Source organism: Thermomyces dupontii, assembly GCF_041956625.1.
Source record: "Thermomyces dupontii strain NRRL 2155 unplaced genomic scaffold VTN31scaffold_2, whole genome shotgun sequence".
NCBI lineage: Eukaryota > Fungi > Ascomycota > Eurotiomycetes > Eurotiales > Trichocomaceae > Thermomyces > Thermomyces dupontii.
The window spans coordinates 940,068-958,179 of NW_027192308.1; the positions used below are offsets into that span (position 1 = coordinate 940,068).

At 52.5% G+C, this 18,112-nt stretch overlaps 9 protein-coding genes across 9 annotated transcripts; 4 read left to right on the plus strand and 5 right to left on the minus strand.

Annotated features, from left to right (window-relative positions):
• Positions 1–3,008: 3,008 nt before the first annotated feature.
• On the plus strand, positions 3,009–3,738 carry VTN31DRAFT_2712 (uncharacterized protein; the record flags this gene model as incomplete). The annotated part of the gene is made up of 3 exons (XM_069402911.1): positions 3,009–3,153; positions 3,216–3,509; positions 3,578–3,738. The coding sequence occupies 3 exons, from the start codon at positions 3,009–3,011 to the stop codon at positions 3,736–3,738; spliced, it is 600 nt and encodes a 199-aa protein (XP_069262145.1).
• A 299-nt stretch (positions 3,739–4,037) lies between these two features.
• Positions 4,038–5,771, minus strand: VTN31DRAFT_2713 (uncharacterized protein; the record flags this gene model as incomplete). Its single annotated transcript, XM_069402912.1, has 5 exons — positions 4,038–4,532; positions 4,590–4,742; positions 4,796–5,251; positions 5,306–5,542; positions 5,604–5,771. The coding sequence occupies 5 exons, from the start codon at positions 5,769–5,771 to the stop codon at positions 4,038–4,040; spliced, it is 1,509 nt and encodes a 502-aa protein (XP_069262146.1).
• A 392-nt stretch (positions 5,772–6,163) lies between these two features.
• On the plus strand, positions 6,164–7,630 carry VTN31DRAFT_2714 (uncharacterized protein; the record flags this gene model as incomplete). Its single annotated transcript, XM_069402913.1, has 3 exons — positions 6,164–6,464; positions 6,518–6,679; positions 6,735–7,630. 3 exons carry the CDS (start codon positions 6,164–6,166, stop codon positions 7,628–7,630), a joined length of 1,359 nt encoding a protein of 452 aa, XP_069262147.1.
• Positions 7,631–7,922: 292 nt separating this feature from the next.
• Positions 7,923–8,800, minus strand: VTN31DRAFT_2715 (60S ribosomal protein eL18; the record flags this gene model as incomplete). The annotated part of the gene is made up of 4 exons (XM_069402914.1): positions 7,923–8,000; positions 8,077–8,444; positions 8,582–8,686; positions 8,797–8,800. 4 exons carry the CDS (start codon positions 8,798–8,800, stop codon positions 7,923–7,925), a joined length of 555 nt encoding a protein of 184 aa, XP_069262148.1.
• A 430-nt stretch (positions 8,801–9,230) lies between these two features.
• Positions 9,231–10,578, minus strand: VTN31DRAFT_2716 (uncharacterized protein; the record flags this gene model as incomplete). The annotated part of the gene is made up of 5 exons (XM_069402915.1): positions 9,231–9,456; positions 9,507–9,643; positions 9,702–9,980; positions 10,045–10,350; positions 10,468–10,578. The coding sequence occupies 5 exons, from the start codon at positions 10,576–10,578 to the stop codon at positions 9,231–9,233; spliced, it is 1,059 nt and encodes a 352-aa protein (XP_069262149.1).
• Positions 10,579–11,408: 830 nt separating this feature from the next.
• Positions 11,409–12,551, plus strand: VTN31DRAFT_2717 (uncharacterized protein; the record flags this gene model as incomplete). Its single annotated transcript, XM_069402916.1, has 5 exons — positions 11,409–11,491; positions 11,804–11,860; positions 11,914–12,013; positions 12,066–12,444; positions 12,499–12,551. 5 exons carry the CDS (start codon positions 11,409–11,411, stop codon positions 12,549–12,551), a joined length of 672 nt encoding a protein of 223 aa, XP_069262150.1.
• A 791-nt stretch (positions 12,552–13,342) lies between these two features.
• VTN31DRAFT_2718 (uncharacterized protein) lies at positions 13,343–15,454 on the plus strand (the record flags this gene model as incomplete). Its single annotated transcript, XM_069402917.1, has 4 exons — positions 13,343–14,035; positions 14,092–14,233; positions 14,285–14,967; positions 15,050–15,454. The coding sequence occupies 4 exons, from the start codon at positions 13,343–13,345 to the stop codon at positions 15,452–15,454; spliced, it is 1,923 nt and encodes a 640-aa protein (XP_069262151.1).
• Positions 15,455–15,862: 408 nt separating this feature from the next.
• VTN31DRAFT_2719 (uncharacterized protein) lies at positions 15,863–17,443 on the minus strand (the record flags this gene model as incomplete). The annotated part of the gene is made up of 3 exons (XM_069402918.1): positions 15,863–15,897; positions 15,954–16,936; positions 16,998–17,443. 3 exons carry the CDS (start codon positions 17,441–17,443, stop codon positions 15,863–15,865), a joined length of 1,464 nt encoding a protein of 487 aa, XP_069262152.1.
• Positions 17,444–17,598: 155 nt separating this feature from the next.
• On the minus strand, positions 17,599–18,050 carry VTN31DRAFT_2720 (uncharacterized protein; the record flags this gene model as incomplete). The annotated part of the gene is made up of 3 exons (XM_069402920.1): positions 17,599–17,655; positions 17,718–17,928; positions 18,028–18,050. The coding sequence occupies 3 exons, from the start codon at positions 18,048–18,050 to the stop codon at positions 17,599–17,601; spliced, it is 291 nt and encodes a 96-aa protein (XP_069262153.1).
• Positions 18,051–18,112: the final 62 nt, after the last annotated feature.

The following is an 18,112-nucleotide window of genomic DNA, read 5'->3' on the forward strand; positions in this document are numbered from 1 at the left end:
CCGATCACCTTGCCGATGATATTCAGCAGCGTAATTGGCCCCCAACACATCGGGTTACCTTATGACTCTTTGCGAGGCTTCTCAATCCCCAACTGCACATGCGATGCGGAAGGGGGCTGGGAAGTGTTGACGATCCCAGGGTACTTGCGTGCCGCTCGGGTCCCATAGCCTGTAAGATGCCTAACGTTCTCAAGCCGACATGCGTTGAAAGGCTGATTGAACCATCCCGGGGGTTGCAAAACTTCAGAAGATAAAGATACTCGTAGGCGATATCGGGGACCTTGGAGGATGCCGGCTGGTGTTCGCTGAATGGATGCGGGGTACTCAGCTAATGGGTGTGGTTCGGCATGAAGCTGTCAACCACTCTGTAAGTTTTCTGTTTTTATGATTATGACTGTTCCACATGAAGACTAACTTGCGGTTATGGAGGTGGTAAGGATTGAGTCTTTGCTAACATGTGTGGTTGGTTGATAAACCCTAATATAATAAGCCAGGACACGAAGCCATACCTCCCGGGTACTGCAAAAATCCACCAACATCTCATGCTCGACAATTGTTGACTTGTTTTCAGCTACCAAGAGAAGCATTTTGATTGTGCTACGATGATTGACCAAGAGACGAATACCCCGTAAAGAGAAACATGGGTTCTCATGTTACAGCCCACAGAATTTCCAATATCAAAACACAACGGATTGTGACACCTACTACTTGCCTACCATAGGAACATGATGTGAGGGTCCTTGCTTCTCGAGTAATAAATCACTATCCCAAACATTTCCCTCTTTGGTCTACCGCATAATGGCGAAGCCACAGATTCGGTGCAGCATTTCCACGGAGAAGGCGTCCAAAGCGCAGCTCCAACATACCAAATCAGTATTCCTCAAAAAGATCCAATTCGAACTGCGTGGGCAGAATAAGCTTCTTAAATTGCTGGATTCTGCCAGCAACAATTCATGGCGAACGCTCGATGGGCACACTCGGCTTGGTTCCCAGGAGCGAAGGTCTTTGGGTGTCCTGGGCAAGTCGTGACATTGCATACTATCAGGTCCCATCGAAGGCTCGAATTTGGAAGGGACCTTTTGGCAATGCGCTGGGCACCACCAGCCCATCCCTCTCTGTAACCACTGAACAGTACATGGGGTTTGGATGCAACACATATCAGGATGTTCCATCTCATGACATGAAAGCGATATCTGATGCAGAAGTCAACGTCCTAGACGCCATCTTATCATGGGCGCAAGCAGCGGCTAAGTGCCGCAGTCGTTGATTCGGCACCGGTAGTTTTGTACTGGCAATCAAGGTATGCTCTGAAAACGCCCATACTTGCTCTGACTATGCAGCAACCTAACGTCTGAAAAGTAGGACGTCGTGCACGGCTGATTATAGTCTCCCCGGCTCCCCAAGACGGGAACTTTGTGCCTTCTGGAGGATTAGTACTTTGTGCATTACATTGGACTGGGAGCTTCGCGAACGATGGCCACAAGAGAATTACTACTGTTGAGGAGGCATGCAGTGACCCCCCTTATCTAAGCCCTGTCGTCGAGACAGTCTGGAGGCACGGTTATTGGCTTGCACTCTCAACACTGAAATCAAATGATCGGTGCGAAGCGTCGAATTGAACGAGATTAATGGTGGTCAACTGGCATAAAGTGAAAAGCCGCAAAGAAAGCCATTGGGAACAAGGCGGCAGCAGAGTCGGAGCCGGAAGTAGATGCCGAACTAGGTATCGAAATCCGGCTTTGCTGAATCGTTTGGGACAAGATGCGAACCGAGGCTAGACAGACCGCTTGGATTAGTTAAGCATTAGCAATTCCCTGGAGCTGCTCAGGATGTACGCAGCAATAACGAGCGTGCGATTGATTTTGGATGCTGGCTCCTAAATGCTACGGTAACGTTACTGTGCTGGAAACACTTTTTTTTATTGTGTTTGCGTGCGGGAAGCGACAAACATGCAATGCGAATACGATCGAATACGTGTTCCTGGATACCTATGACTATGATGCATGGGAAGTAGACGATCCAACGTTGAAGACACTGGGCACACCCCGGGGGAGGAAAAAGCTGCGAAATATGGAAAGAGGTGGTCACTGTGAATTCCAACCCTATCCTTCGAGAGTAATCTGGATGTACACAGTGGATGGCATTCCAGTCACCCTTAGAAGGCATTGTCAGTCGGATGTAGTAATTGAAGGCAGCATTCGCCAAAATAACCATCAGACGGTCATTCTGCAAGACTCATTAACGGGGACGCAACATCATCAATCATTCATGGATGCCGACGGCCAGATTAGACCGCTGGCCTTCCAGCGAGTCAAGGCTAGCGGGTTGTACACCGGAATGCTCATAGAAGTCAGACAAGAGCAGTTTTCTTTCCCCCCCGGATGCTGGTGTAGATAGGTGGCTGAGAAGGTACTACACTATCCCATTGTCGGGGGACCCATAAACCGGTAGTAAACATTGATGATGCTTGGATCTTGAAGCTCCGCCACAATGAGGCTCTTGAATGGGAGTTGTTGTTCCTCAAGTTTCCGTGCTAGGCAGCCTGTTCGGCGTGCAAGGCTACGCCCTTGACGATGTCCGTGGTCCAGTCCAAAGCATTTCTGACAGTTTCTCCACCAACCCCCCGTCCCCATCTCTTCCCAGCAGACATCCGATTTCTGCTAAGCAAAAAGGTATACATAAGGCCAAAAGGCAAAAAGATGATTGGCAAACTCCATCGTGGCGACGTGGGAAGTGTTGACGAACCATCCGAGTTCTCGTTATCTGATTGATAAATTTCGATTAGTCAGCCAGAATCGACGTCATCGCTGGAGACCGATTCTCGGCAGTCGGGTGGCGTGCCAAGACCGGCTAACCTATTTTATCAGATCTGATTATCAAATGCCATCGGATCCAGGCCTTTGTATGTAGTAATCGGAGTTTGGGGCTCTCTTCTCGGACTTCTTCCTTCTTCGCCTCCTTTACTTTCATCGACCACCAACGTGCACATCGCAAACTCCCAGTTCACCATGTTCCGACGCGCTCTCATCATTTCCAGCCGCGGTCTTGCGCGACCCGTCACGGCCGCCGTCCGGCCGGCAATTTCTAACTCGACGCAATCAGCGTTGCGCACGCAGCAGGGCGTTGCTGCGCGAAGGCACTACCATGAGAAAGATAAGTAGCATCTGTCTATATCTTCTTGCTTGAAAGGATCCATACTGACGTTTTGCGTGCACTGCTCGACCATTACAACAACCCTCGCAACGTCGGGTCGATGTCCAAGAACGATGCCGACGTCGGCACCGGCCTTGTCGGCGCACCGGCCTGCGGCGACGTCATGAAGCTGCAGATCCGCGTCGATCCCAAGACCCAGACCATTAGCGACGTCAAGTTCAAGACCTTTGGCTGCGGCAGTGCCATCGCTAGCTCGAGTTACTTGACCGAGCTGGTGCGGGGGATGACGTTGGAGGAAGCCAGCAAGATTCGCAATACGCAGATTGCCAAGGAGTTGTGTCTGCCCCCGGTTAAGTGTATGTATCCCCTTCAGTCGACCAACTAATTGCCGTGGATGGGTTTGCTGACGGTCGTACGTCTACAGTGCACTGCTCCATGCTTGCCGAAGATGCTATCAAGTCTGCCATCTCTAATTATTACACAAAGAACCCCAAGGCCAAGCCAACGGATCTTTCCGGGACTTCTTCGACCATTGCAAATGTCAAGTCGGGCCAATCATCAACAGCAGCCACGAGTAGTGCTTGAATAGGAGGGTGAGATTGGAGGAGTTATGGGATGAAGCGAGGAAGGCATGGAGGCAGAAAAGTCAACCCATTGCAAGTCTTATGTGTGATCTATGCTACTTCTGTTTCTCTGTACGGGCGCAACATGTGTTGGTTTTTGTGAACTCGTGCATTGATTTGTTACAATTTGTGAAATAGGGAAATTGCATTCGTCCAAGCCAATATTCCCTCCCTCAAATACATTCCGTCGAGCCGTGAAATCATTTCACCTCTATTAAAGTGATAACCATATGCTTATTCAAGGAAATGGGTCACTGCCATCTATCGTAAGTCGCTCATCATATCTTCATCGGAATCAAAGTCCGTAACCTTGCCAGCGGAGGCACCGCCGTCCCTGGCAGCCCTTTCTCGCTTCTTCTGATTCCTGCGCAGATAATCGATGTACTCTGTCCCCAACTCCATCCTGTAATCACTGCCCTGGACGTTCTTTGCAAGGTTGTGGAGTTTCTCACGCTCCTCGGCGAGACGTTGCCGAAGGGTGTCTTCTAGGTCGGCGGTTGGCTTTGTGTGAGCGGTCCAGAACCGCACCATGGTCGACTCTGATCCCTGAGTCGAGTGTAGTAGGGTTGCATTGAGCTCTCCTTGAGTCACGAGAGTGACGACGGAACGCTCAACCTCCTCCAGGTTACCAGCAGCCAGGTGCGTTCGGTTCGCAATGTCGGCCATGGTGAGAGCTGCAAAGGTAGACCCAAGTTTGAGTACCGAGTGTTTCTGGAATGCGCGAAGGACTTGCAGAACAAGCCCGGTGTTGTTGTCCTGTAGGGGTCAGCATTCATTACACAGAGCCAGGAAGAAGGACGATCAACGGCATACCATTTGCCACACAGACTGCCCTACTTCAGCCTCCACTTTCAGCGCGTTGTAATCGCCCGCTTTGAATGCGTCGGCAAGGGCATCATAAGGCCGGGCAAGAGATTTGTACAATTTTGCTGCGTGTGGTGACACAGCCTTGGGAAGCGGCGGGACCTGCGTTTCGGGGTCAGCCTCACCTTGCTGGATAGATAAGCGAAATAGCATACATCACCCTTATCTAACAGTTGGAACAGGACCCATTTCTTGTAGGCCTCCACCATGATAAGGCTGACTGTGTTGACAGATGGAGCTGAAATGGCTATAGTAAGGAAATGAAGTGCTTTACCCCATTCCTTCAATGCGCCATAGATCATACCTCCGTATAGGAAGTACTTTAGATATTCCCTGTGGCCGAAGCTTCTTGTCAAGCCAGAGGAAACTGTGATGTAGTTTGCGCTGATTTCATGAGATGCACATGGGATCGGTTCGGAACGTTGCAGGAAGGTATGATCCGTATGTGTTGGGAAGAAGAAGACATCTTTGTCCAACACAGGAAGAGAAAGCGAGTATGCTCTTGCCAGCAAGCACAAGCGCGTGAGAATCACATGGGTCGAGGTAAAAGTGGCACCTGTTGGATCAAGTCGCAGCATCGCATCTCTGATCGGGCGAATTGCTACCAAGGGCTGACTGATGTCAGCATCATCTCCAGCACCTTAGGTGGCCCTGGGTGATGTTACCTTGTTTGCCGACTCCGCTGCTTTTGCGAGCAGCTCCACCACGCTGCGCCACTGATTCCCAGCATATCTGACCTGCACCGGATCAAAGGCCCCAAGAAACAAGCAAGCGCGTCGCCAAAGTGCACTGCCAGGATAGAAATCATCGGGCACGGCATCTTTCGGTTTGTCACTCAGACCAATTATCTGATGATGGAAAACAAGAAGATACGACAGCGAATGCCTAGACGGGTCCAGTCGCTAAACTAATCAGCATCAACATCTGGAGCAGTGTGATCAGCCATTGAGAGTAGTCACGCACGTCTAGTAGTGATGATGCCGTGTCGGGGCTGGGGATGTCATTCGGCAAAGACTTGGTCAAGGATTTGACGAAGTTCTGTGCATACTCATGATAGAGCTTGTCGGTGAGGTCCTTCGAATCCTCTGGTGGAGGGGGAAATGACTGTAGCTTCCCCTGGATCTCCGTCATCTTGCAACGGAGATAGTGGAACGTTCACTATGGGCGAGGAAAAACAAGCAATAGACGAAGCCGAGCAAAAGGACTGTAACGAGGTCCCTTGTTATAGTTAGCTGGACTTTAGGGTTTTGAGCCCTCACTGAGGATCCCTCATGAACTTGTGTTTGACTCGTGGCTGAAATGCTCTCTAAGAGCTTGTTCAGCCAGAGTACTCGTACTTAGTTCACCGTCTCCTTGGATTGGCAGCCGACTCGCGGGGAGCTCCTGATCACGTGACAGTATGCGCCCCTCGCCGAAATCGGAAGTCAAGAGATCTTTCTGAGCAAGAGGTTCGGCGAAAAGAGGTTGTTGGAGCAAGTCGATAGAAGTTTTCGAGCGCTGCTGGAAGTTGGAGAAAAGGGAAAATGTCCTTGACCGAGTCCTCTGCTGCCGAGATCGCCAAAAGCGCATCTCTAGCGTCAAAGCGGCTGGCGACATTGTCCACTGATGCCCGCAATGAAGCGCTGACTGCCCTTCATGACGCACTTTTGAAGGAGAAAGAGACGATTTTACAAGCGAATGCGAGGGACGTAGCAGCGGCCAAGCAAGCGGCTGCCAATGGCGAACTCAGCCAGAGCGTTTTGAAGCGGCTGGATCTCTCTCGACCTGGAAAATATGAGGATATGTTGACTGGGATATTGAGTGTGCGTGATCTGGAAGACCCGAGTATGTGAGCCCGGTTTTCTGGTTTTCGAAGTCGCATGCTTACCGCAGTTTAGTTGGAAAGGTTACGTTGAGAACTCTGCTCGATGACGGACTGGTTTTGGAGAGGGTAACTTGCCCGCTGGGTGTCCTCTTGATCATCTTCGAAGCTCGGCCAGAAGTCATTGCGAACATTGCTGCGCTGGCGATTAAGTCCGGCAACGCAGCGATCTTGAAAGGTAAGTGCTGTTCATCAGAGACGCCGGTTAGGCGTATTCTGATCTTAGGTACCAGGCGGCAAGGAATCGACGGAGTCATTCACGACCATATCCACGGTGATATCGAATGCTTTGGCAAAGACGCAGATCCCAATTCCGTCAATCCAGCTGGTCAAGACACGGGATATCGTCTCCTCCCTTCTTGCCCAGGACTCTTTGATTGACCTGGTAATCCCCCGTGGGTCCAATGACTTGGTTCGATACGTCAAGGAGAACACCAAGATATCAGTCCTGGGGCATGCCGACGGCCTCTGCTCGGCCTACATACATTCCGACGCAAACGTCAACACTGCGGTCAAGGTCATAGTTGACTCCAAGACTGATTACCCAGCCGCCTGCAATGCGCTAGAGACACTTCTGGTCAACGAGGACGTGCTTAACACCGTCTTGCCGCCTGTGGCTCAAGCCTTGATAGCCAAAGGCGTTACGCTTAAGTGCGATGCTTCATCCAAGGTTGCTTTACAAAGGGCTCTGTCACAGGCCCAGGCTGCCTTGCTACAAGACTCCACGGAAAGCGACTACGACAAGGAGTATCTGGACCTGATCCTGGCTGTCAAGACCGTGCCATCAGGTCCATCTGCTCTCGAGTTCGCTATTTCGCATATCAACACCCACGGCTCCAAGCACACCGACGTCATCATCACCGAGTCTCGAGAAGCCGCCGAAACGTTCATGAGCGGCGTGGACAGTGCAGGGGTGTACTGGAACGCCTCAAGCCGTTTTGCGGATGGAATGAGGTACGGGTTTGGCACGGAGGTGGGCATCAGTACGAACAAGATCCACAATCGGGGTCCAGTCGGTCTGGAAGGGCTGACCATCTACAAATATCTGATCCGCGGACAAGGGCATGCTGCGGCGGAATATTCTGCGGGAGGCGGAAAGACGTGGAAGCATCAACGGTTGCCTCTGTAGCAGGTCGAGCTACTCAGGCCATGAAAGAAAGGAAACTGTTTACGTGTAGATAGATGATTTTCAATGAAAGATTTCTTACTCTAGTGAGAAAAATGCACACTCATTCAAAGATCAATGCATCATTCATTCCACAGGTACAATTTTCGTATTCAGAAAAATAATAGTCTTGCCAGGTGATTTTCCCCGAAAGCGAATAACAGCGCAATACAGGGAGGAAGTTCTTGCAGAAATAGCCCGTCCTTCCAGCAACACCACTTCCATGGCCCAGCAAATGCTCCGAAACCGAACTCCTTTACACCTTGAAACCGCGGGACTTTCTCCGACCACGGGCCCGCTCGAACTTGCGGCCCTTGCTGCGGACGTACGGTTTCTAAGATAGGAAAAAAAAATCAGCTCTGATTCTCCCCATATCACCACGATAGGGTTCGCCAATGGAAAAAACGTACCTTGTTGGTGTGAGGGCCGAAGCCAAAGTGTTTCACGGCCTCACGAGCGTTCTTCGGACCACGCAGCAACAGGGTGTTGGCGCCGGTGGGAGAACGGAGAGCAAGCTGGTCCAGGGTCAGGACCTCGCCGCCAGCCTTTTCGATGCGAGCGCGGGCAGTGGCCGTCACGCGGAGGGCAGCAACAGACAGCTTGGGGACGGTCAACAGGCGGTTGTCATCGGTCACCGTACCAACAACGACGACGGTCTTGTTCTTGTGCTCCTCGTTCAGGTTGGCCACGATGCGGGACAGAGACACGGGAGGACGGTTGACCCGGGACATGAACAGACGGCGCAGCACCACCTTGTTGAAGTTGGAGTCGGTACGGCCTAGATAAGGAGTTCTATTAACTCGCTTGTTCTCGCACAAAAAAAAAGAAAAAAACAAAACAAAACACCGGATGATGATTGAGGAATCATCATGCCGCGCAGTGTCGATCGCTCTCCGGGGAATCAAAACTACGTACGGGCCAGGAAGCGGTACAGCTTCACCAAGAGCTGCAGGTAGACGTTGTTGCTCTTGGGAGCCTTGCGGTGCGAGCTCCGCACATGGTGACGATCGAGGTCGATACCTGCCCAGAAAAAAACAGGATGTCAGCTGTCTATTCAGCAACTAGCTGTAGAATTGCAAGCGCATTCTGCTTCAGAGCAACTGCTTAGATCTTCCACTCCACTGACTTACCCATTGTGCCGGTGTGTGACGGGTTGCTCTCGCGAAAAGATAGACTCGCTCCGCTGAGGACTTGGTTGAGGATTTCGATTCAAAATTGAGATTAACGAGTGTGTGGGTTGAGCCCTATGCGCTAGTCCCAATTGGGCTCACTCGGCGGGGCTTAATGCGAATGCTGATTGGATGGATACGTATCACGTGCGTATATGTGATTGGATCGCGTTTTGCGATTGTAACGAAATCCGTAATGCGATTGTAAGAACTTCTGTGGAGTACTGCTCCTCTGGAGCGCCCGACTGATCGGTATCCAACATGAAGAGGGAAAGAAAGTGCAGAAATAACAGCCTACAGCGATTTTTGAGTTTTTGTTTGATCTATTAAAGTACAGCAGATTTGCTATCAGCACGTGGAATTGTCATGTACTGTCTATGGATCAACCAGGTATTCTAATTCTGATCTCTAAGACTCAGAAGCAGATCGCGTGTCAGCTCAAAGCTGAGCCAACTGCTGGCCATGCTGGGCGCGACTTTCAAGAGGTTTGGTACGATGCCTTTGTACAGGCCTCGCACACCTTCTTCTGTCACGATGACCCGGACGGCGTCCCAGATGGATTCATATTGATACCCCATTCCCGACATCGTGTTGATTTGGAACCGGCGTCGGAGAACGTCGCTGCAATTGATGAGCATGATGGGGTTGTCGGAGATAGGTAGGATACTCACAAAGGATATGTGCAAGTTTGGGCGACGGCCCCGGAAATGGCACCAGCCAGGAGCTTGCGTCCCGCGTTGGGATTCGCATCTCCTTCGGGGGTGAGGTAGATCCGTATCGACTCGTAAACCATAAAGTTCAGGCCGACCTAGAAACGAGAAATCGGTGAGATTCTTTAATGCATAAAGGGCCGGAAAACCACTTACATAGGGAGCAACGCCAGCCACAGTCGGAATGATGCCCCGGTAAAGGGCGATAAGCCCTCCTTCGTTCTTGTAGATATGGACCATGGTCTCAAACATCCCAGGTAATCTCTGGCCCCTGTTTTGTTGCTTGAGCTCGGCAAAGGATGCCGACTGGATGGACAATCTTGTACGAACGATGTCCAGAGGATAAGTGACGGTGACCGATGTGATGCCGGCCATGCCGCCGCAGACGAGCCGGCGAATCGGGGGGAGATCGGCGCCTGGCGATGGTTCGAGGAACTGCGGCACGGTCAGCGTTCAGTACCACACTGGACGCGTATTGACCACAGAGAAAAGCGCATACCCTCTTGTAGAAATTGTAGCTTCCGAACTGGACCGCAGAATAGGGAATGATGCGAATACAGTTGGTTCCGTTTCCTCGCATGAAGCCTCTCCAACCCTCCTCGCGCCACATCTTTACCAAGGCCTTCGGAATGGACAGCTTGTAGTCGTTCCTCCCAGCATTTTGGATTTGGAGTAAGATCTTTAACCGCTCCAAAGGTGACACGATCGTTCTGGACACAGCACCAGCAACTCCACCTGCTATGAAGGCTGCGACGACGGGCTGGGAGAGTTGATATCTCGTCTGAGCGATGAGGGAGCTGCGATCCTATCTCGACTATTAGGGACATTCGCTGAAAACCGGTATTCGCGCAAAACAACCGGAACTGGTGATCGTCTCCGGCCCTTCTCGCGATGCACATCATCTATTCCAATATATACTCACCACGTCTCGCTCCGGCAAAGAGGTCGGGAACAGAGACGAAGCCTGTTGCGGCTCCTTCACCTGCCGAACCCGCTGCTCGTCTGGCGCGGAAGCGCGAGGGTCAAGGCTCATACTGGCGACCAGAGTCGAATACCGTAGGGCTCAATTTTCAAGAAAATGTACATAAACTTGACACGGGATAAAAAAATACCGACCCAATGCAACCTATATACGATAGAATGTCTTCACTCTAGGATTTTCGATCGCGGAGTTGGCGGCTGGGCAGGACGGGCGTGGTCTGTTTGGGGACTTTTGAAATGCAGCGTCGTTGACTGTCGGCCATGAAGGACAAACGGCTAAGCTAACATGTCTATATAGGACCGAATAAATGTTCTGAGATCGGCGTCTGTTCGCTTCCAGGGGGCAGGGCTCGTCGGAATAGCGAACGATAGCGAACGGCAGGATGGACAATTAGGGTCAAGGGATAGAATCTGCCGTTTGCTGGAATTATTACCTGGCCAAAAATCTTTGGGCAACAACGAACAGCGGCGGACGGCGGTGTCAATAAGCAAAAGGATTGGATCTGATCTGGCGTCAGCCCTGTTCAGGAGATACGATGCGTTCCCAAGTCGGTTCTGCAATCAATTCTGACGCGGCGGTTGATTTTCGTCACAGATCAAACTTCATTCGCACAATTGAGAGCCAAGAGCCAAGGTATTACCCTTACGCACAATTTGTATGCCACTTGCGCGGCTGTTCTCGGTTATTACCAGCCTCATACACAAATCTTATCATGCACAATATGATTGGCTAGTGCACTCCTGGCTTCACTGCGTCGCCGGATCAGAAAGTTCTTCTCTTTCACCGTCGATTCTTTTCCATCTCGAAGAATCCAGAGTCCATCCATCACCATCGTTGCTGTTCCATCATTCAGCCGGCCTTTCGCGATTTGATAGTGCAAGATGTCTCGCCCCGGAACCACGCTGTACGTTACGGGCTTCGGCCACGGCACACGAGCGCGCGATCTCGCCTACGAATTCGAACGGTATGTCCCATCCGCCGAGAAACCCACGAGCTCCTCGAGATCTTCCCCCCAACGATTTTTCCTCTTCCGTTCCCCGTTTCCCATCCGGTCCGGCTCCCTTGCCCGGTCCTGGGCTCATCGAAGCACGGGTGCCGCCGCCTTGACCTTGTCGCTCCGACGCCGGCCGTTACCCTGTATCCGAACGGCAGTCCCTAGACGCGTCGCGCTGGCCGAATCGCTTCTACACCCGTAGCAGATTATTTTGTTTTCATATATTTTTCGTGTTATCTTGTTTCATTCGTGAAAAGTGGACAACTCACCTAACAGTCGCAGTTATGGCCGTCTCGTGCGGTGTGATATTCCTGCTCCTCGAACCCCCTCCAGTCGACTGTGAGTTTTTCCCGGCACGAGTTGGTTACTGAGCAGCTGATTAATGCCGTCAGTTTCGCGTTCGTGGAGTACGAGAGCCGTCGGGATGCGGACGATGCGTACCATGAGATGCACAACAAGCGCATCGGCCGTGATGACGTGCTGAAAGTTGAGGTGAGTGCTCTTCATGCGGAGTTCATTTTGTACTCGAGACCAACGGCTGCAGTGGGCGCGTACTCCTCCGTCGGCCTCGTGGCGTTTCGACTCTGGCCGTGATCGCCGTCGTGACCGTACCCCGCCTCGTCGTTACCGTTCGCCGTCCCCCCGCCGCGGCCGTGACTACTCGCCTCGCCGCGATGATCGCCGTGATCGGGACTATGACCGCCGCGACCGCGATCGAGACCGCGATCGGGACCGTGATCGCTCTCGGAGCCCTGATGACCGTGACCGTGATCGTGACCGTGACCGCGATCGCGACCGTGAGCGCGACCGCGACCGTGATCTCAAGGATGATCGGGACCGTCTTGACGACCGCGACCGCCTCGACGACCGGGATCGCCGTGACGACGATCGGGAGAACGGCACCAACGGTGACGACCGAAAGGGTACGGACCGTGTCTTACAGTGAATCTTCTTTTGCTAATTCAATTCGGATGCAGTCCCCTTGGATCCCGTCCCTCCTGCGCACGACGAACTTGACACCGCTGAGTAAATGATTTCTTGATGATGCATAATTTTGTGGTAGGCGTCAACCTACTTCCTTGCTTTTCATTTTTGAGTATGAGTTTCGTCTCTGGCGGTCGTGCCCTTTTACATGGTCGTGCGATTAGGCTCCCAAGTGTGGTTTGCGGCGTCAAGTGGATCTGAGGTACTTGCGATTCTGGCTCTTTTCTGAAGCCTGTTATCGTCTTTCGTTACCTATTCCCCCCTGCAAATCCAGCTGTAGTTTATCCCTATCTCTGCAAAATACTAGCCAATATGATCCTATTGTTACTCTGGCATTAAGTGAAGCTGAGGAGCATGGAGTATCGTTGCTATGACATGTTTCAAGCTTTTGGAGCTTTGAAAAAAAAAAAAACACAACCCAGCTTTCTAGGTGACATCATCCGCTTCTGAGGGGAAGATCGGCAAGGTCGGCTTGCTTTGCGTATAGTGTTCAAAGGCCGAGGTCAAATACGTCGTGCTCCCCTCTTCTGGAGCCACTAGGCTTCATTGCAATCCAGCTCATGTCCTGTCGGTGTGCTGATCGAGACCTGGCCCGGAAGCCCCCGGATCGCTCTGACGAACAAGTTCCGTCTCGCGTTCTAGGTTTGCTAATTAAAGATCAAATGGTCCCTCCTGTATACAGCGTCCAGGTATTCGGGAAACATTGACGACCTGCGTTTGATTGTTGATTTTGCCATCGATCGCATCGATCCATCGAATCGTCCGTTGTGACTCGAACCAAAAACTCTTACAGATTGACGTCCGGCCGCTCGAGCAATACAAACCGTTTCGTCTACGATGACGGTGTCGTCAGTACCAAGCCAGGGACCGCCGTTCGCTGAGAAGGGCAGCTGTCCAGCATACTCTCAGGCTGACAGCAGCGTCGATAATACTCCGTCGGCCCTGACGGATGACGATGATGCGTTTGTAAATTCATCTGGACCAGTCACCGTGGATGGAAATCTTCGCTCGCTGCAGCCCGTTGGGACTGTGTCGGAGCAAGCAGATCCCAAGGCACGAAGAAAAAGCATCTCAGTACGGCTGGAAAAGACGGAACAAGCCGGCCAGTACCTCCTCACGGCAGATGAGACTGAGCTCCGGGAGATCTTGAGGGAGAGCCTCGAGAATGGCGTCAATATCCACAAGCCAAAGCTTCGGTCCAAGTTTCGCGATTTGGTTTTCACCAGGCAGTTCACGACGTTTGATCGTCAGAACCCGCAGAGTGCGCAATCGCCTTTCCATGGATTCTTCACGCTCTTCTGGCTGGGCGTGGCCCTGATGCTGCTCCGGCTGGCGGCGAACAACTGGCGGGTCTACGGCACGATCTGGGGCCGGATGGAGATCATCCGTCTCATGTTCCACAAGGACGTTCTCGTCCTGGGGATCACCGATGGTTTGATGTGCGGCTCGACCATATTCTGCCTGTTCCTGCAGAGGGCTATTCATAAGCGGTACCTCCGCTGGAATCGGTCGGGCTGGATTATCCAAAATGTATGTTGACCATCTCGTGATGGAGAGACAATGAACGCTGCTGACAATCCGATCAGCTCTGGCAGACGGCCTATCTGGCCACGACCCTATGGTGGACATATCACCGGGATTGGCCGTGGACGCATACCGTCTTCATTGTGCTCCACTGCTTTACGATGCTGATGAAGCAGCATAGCTACGCCTCTTACAATGGCTACTGTGAGTGTCTCTACTGTTCTGTTCTGGACTGCAGTCGCTGAAGCGGCGTAGTGTCAGAGGTGTATCGCCGGCGAGAGATTGTTCAGAAGAAACTGGCGGAACTCGACGCTCACGCGAGCGCAGCATCCGGTTCTTCCTCAGCAGCGGATCCGGCATCTTATTATAATCCGCACGACCTGGATACGTTGCAGCGGCGGCGCCGGGCGTCGTTGGCGGCGCAACCGGTGCATGATGATTCGAATGATCCGCAAGTCGAACTTTCCGAGGCTGTCCGCATCGTGTCGGAGGCCATTGAATCGAAGCAGGTCATGCAAGCCGACCAGCTACAGCCCTTGCGCCGCATCCTCATGGCGGAGATTGATTTCTTGACCAGTGAACTGGCAGGGAAATGCATGGTTACTCAGAATCATTATCCTCGCAATCTCACAGTGGCGGACTTTTATGGGTTCATCCCTCTTCCGACACTGGTTTATGAGCTGGAGTATCCGCGTCAGGACAAGATCAACTGGATGTATGTCCTGGAAAAGACGGCGGCGACCTTTGGCGTAATCTTCGTGATGATTGCCATCTCCCAGGCCTGGATCTATCCAGTCGTCATCTCTGCTCTCCGGATGAAGGACGAGGGCATGGACCTACGGCAGCGCCTGCGGGAGTTTCCATGGGTCCTTGGCGATCTCATCTTTCCATTCATGCTGGAATACCTCTTGTCCTTCTACGTAATTTGGGAGTGCGTTGTACGTTTCCCTTCTTCTTCTTCCCCCTTCCCATACCCCCACACAATAGGTATCCCTGACAATACTAACCACGTGGAAACAGCTGAATGCCCTAGCCGAACTCACCCGCTTTGCCGACCGCGGCTTCTACGGCGACTGGTGGAACTCCGTCTCCTGGGACCAGTTCGCGCGGGACTGGAACCGCCCCGTCCACAACTTCCTGCTGCGTCACGTTTACCACAGCACCATCAGCACGTTCCGCCTGTCCCGCCCTTCGGCCACGCTGGTCACGTTCTTGCTCTCGGCCTGCGTGCATGAACTCATCATGCTGTGCATCTTCCGCCGACTGCGCGGTTACTTGCTCCTGCTGCAGATGTTGCAGTTGCCGTTGGTGTCGTTGAGCCGGACGAAGCTGCTCCGGGGTCGTCGGACTCTGGGGAACATTGTGTTTTGGCTGGGGATTTTCACCGGGCCGAGTTTGCTGTGCAGCTTGTATCTGATTATCTAGTGGTTTGGGCGTTGAGTGAGTTGGGTCACTTGGGTTGGGTCGGTTAGGTACCTGTTACTGTGGGTGATGGTGGTGTTTGGCGTTTGGATCTTTATTCGCTATTTCCTGATTCCCCCAGGATACATACTCCTTGATCAAGTCCTCGGATTTATGTGATTCTCCTCTCCCTCATAAGATACCAGAATCGCAAGTCTTGCTCCCAGTCCAATGCCCTTCCAGGGATGTCCAGGTTCTATCGCTTCATCATAATCAATTCCATGCATCCTGAGTGGTAAAGCACTAACGTACACTGTAGACACTACAAGCAAAGACAAAGTAGTCATGGTCACATTACGCGACCAAACAAGGACAAGTAAACAAGTCTGATTCACTAAGCAACTTTTGCAGCACTATTCCTCCCGTCATCATCTACGACATCTTCTCGTACGTGGCCATCAAGGAACCTGTTTGCCGTCAGTCAAATTCATCGGAAGAATCTGGGACTGAAACATGTACGTACCGATAAACGTAGTTACCAGGCGAGACCGCACCTGGCAGATATCCTCGGGTACCAGCCAGATCGTGGCACCCATCTTCCGGGCGATACTGATACTGAGCTTGGCGTTCGCGTAGGCATCTTCCGGAGTCTTTCCAGGGGTGACCAGGTCGTAGTCGACGTAGTTGCTCTTCATGCCATTGAGCACATCCAAAAGGAAGACGCCCGTGCCAATGGCCGGGTCCTTGAAGCTGCGGATCGACGAGCGTTTGCCACCCCGCGCAGACATGTCGTTGGCCCATCGGATCATCTCCGCGTCCGTGATCTCCCGCTTGCCCAGTCGTCGCGCCAGTGACGACAACGTGATGGTGATATCCTTGCGCATGAGCTGCCACACCAGGCCCAGGGTCAACGTGCGCTGGCCGTCCGTAATATCCGCTCCCTGGATACCAACGAGGGAGAACCCGTTCTGCTTGCCAAGCTCGATCGCGTAGTTGGTGTTCTCGACGGCCTTGAAGCGCAGCATCTCGCCGCCACCTGCTGGCGCTTTGTTCACGTGGCGCCAGTTGACACTGCCCGGAATGACCTTGTCGTAGGCTTGCAGCAGAATTGTTCCGTCACGGAGATCATCGAACAGTGAGTTGACGGCTGGCTGGACATCCAACGAGTTCAGCCACAGCGTAAACACTCGCGCTTCGCGCTCGCCTTCGGCATCGAAATCCTCAACCTCCAGCTTCTCCTCCTCGGTAATAGGATCCAGGCCGGGGTGGTTGTTGAACAGATTTGCGACAAAGGCCAAATTCAGTTTGGGATTGCCGGCCACCAGAGACGTGGGCGTCAGGAATTTGCGGCAGTTCAGCTTCTCTGCGTTGCTGAGAACCTGCTCAGCCCGCTGTAGGAGATCCCGCGTCTGCAGTGGCGCCCGAGAGCACAAGTCTGGGGCTAGCTGATTGAGGAGGATGGTGTAGCACTCCCCATCCTTGACGTCGTTCGAGAAATTGGTGACTCTGATACGTCCTTACGGTTAGAGCTTATCCAAAACAATCTCCGACAAGGCAGACGGCTTACCTCCTGTCCCACTTTGCGTTCTTCAAGTGATAATTGAACCAGCGCAACAAAATCTGCTCCGGAGGGAGCCGAAGAAATTGGTCAAGCGTCTCGTCGTCTTCCAACAGCCGGTACAGTTCCGGGTGAAGCTTGATGTCGATCTTGCCGAGCAAACCGCGGCGGATAATCTGCCAAATCAACCCAAGAAGCAGGTGCTCGCGAACCTCAATGATATCCTGACTGCCAATATTGACCACCGAGCAGCCGATACCTTTTGCCGAGTTGATAACAATGTTGTTATTCTCGGTCATGTGGAATGCATTCAACTGCTTGATTTTGGGACCGGGCTTGTTCAGAACCCGCTCATCAATCGTGTCGGGAACGCTGTCGTTGATCAATTTCGCTAGGACCAACCCATCCTTGCACTTATCGAACATTTCAAAGGTATCCGTGGGGAAGGGAAGCATATGGCCAACATCGGGGTCGCCCGCCAAAACGGCGTTGATATGTCTCGTGAACTCGGTGCGCTCATCTTCGTTAATTGTATGGGTGATATTGGCATTGGAGCCCTGGACGTGGATTTTGCCCGAGATGCTCCCCTTCGACGCATGATGAGCACCGCCTACTCCATTTCCGGGGGCGCTTGGGCATGGCTAGCACTGCGCAGCTTCGCGATGAGCTGAATCGCAAGCATGTCAGCGATTGGTCTGCACGGCGCATAACACAGCACATGGTACTTGCATCCACGTAGTCCTCAAATTCCACGCGGCGTGAGCTATCCAGCTCGACCGACCTTAGGGTTTGTCGCACCACATCGTAGGGAAGGCGTTCGGACTGCTGCGTAGCCTTGATCACGGTCGACTCATCGAGGTATCCCTTGTCCTCGACATCCAAGCGGCGAAAGGCCTCTTGGAGTGAGAAGAGTTCACTCTGCGGGAGCTCCGGGTATTTCCTACAATCCATGACGACGGTCACGGGTCAGCGGAAAAGCTCGACTTCGGAGACGACCTGCACTCAAACGCTATCATTTGACGCAGCAATGGGTTCATACTTTTGGAGCCTGAGAAAATTCATGGCGGCGACGATGGCAATCTGGGGGGGTGTGTACTACAGGAACGCGGGGGGTTGGTATTTGG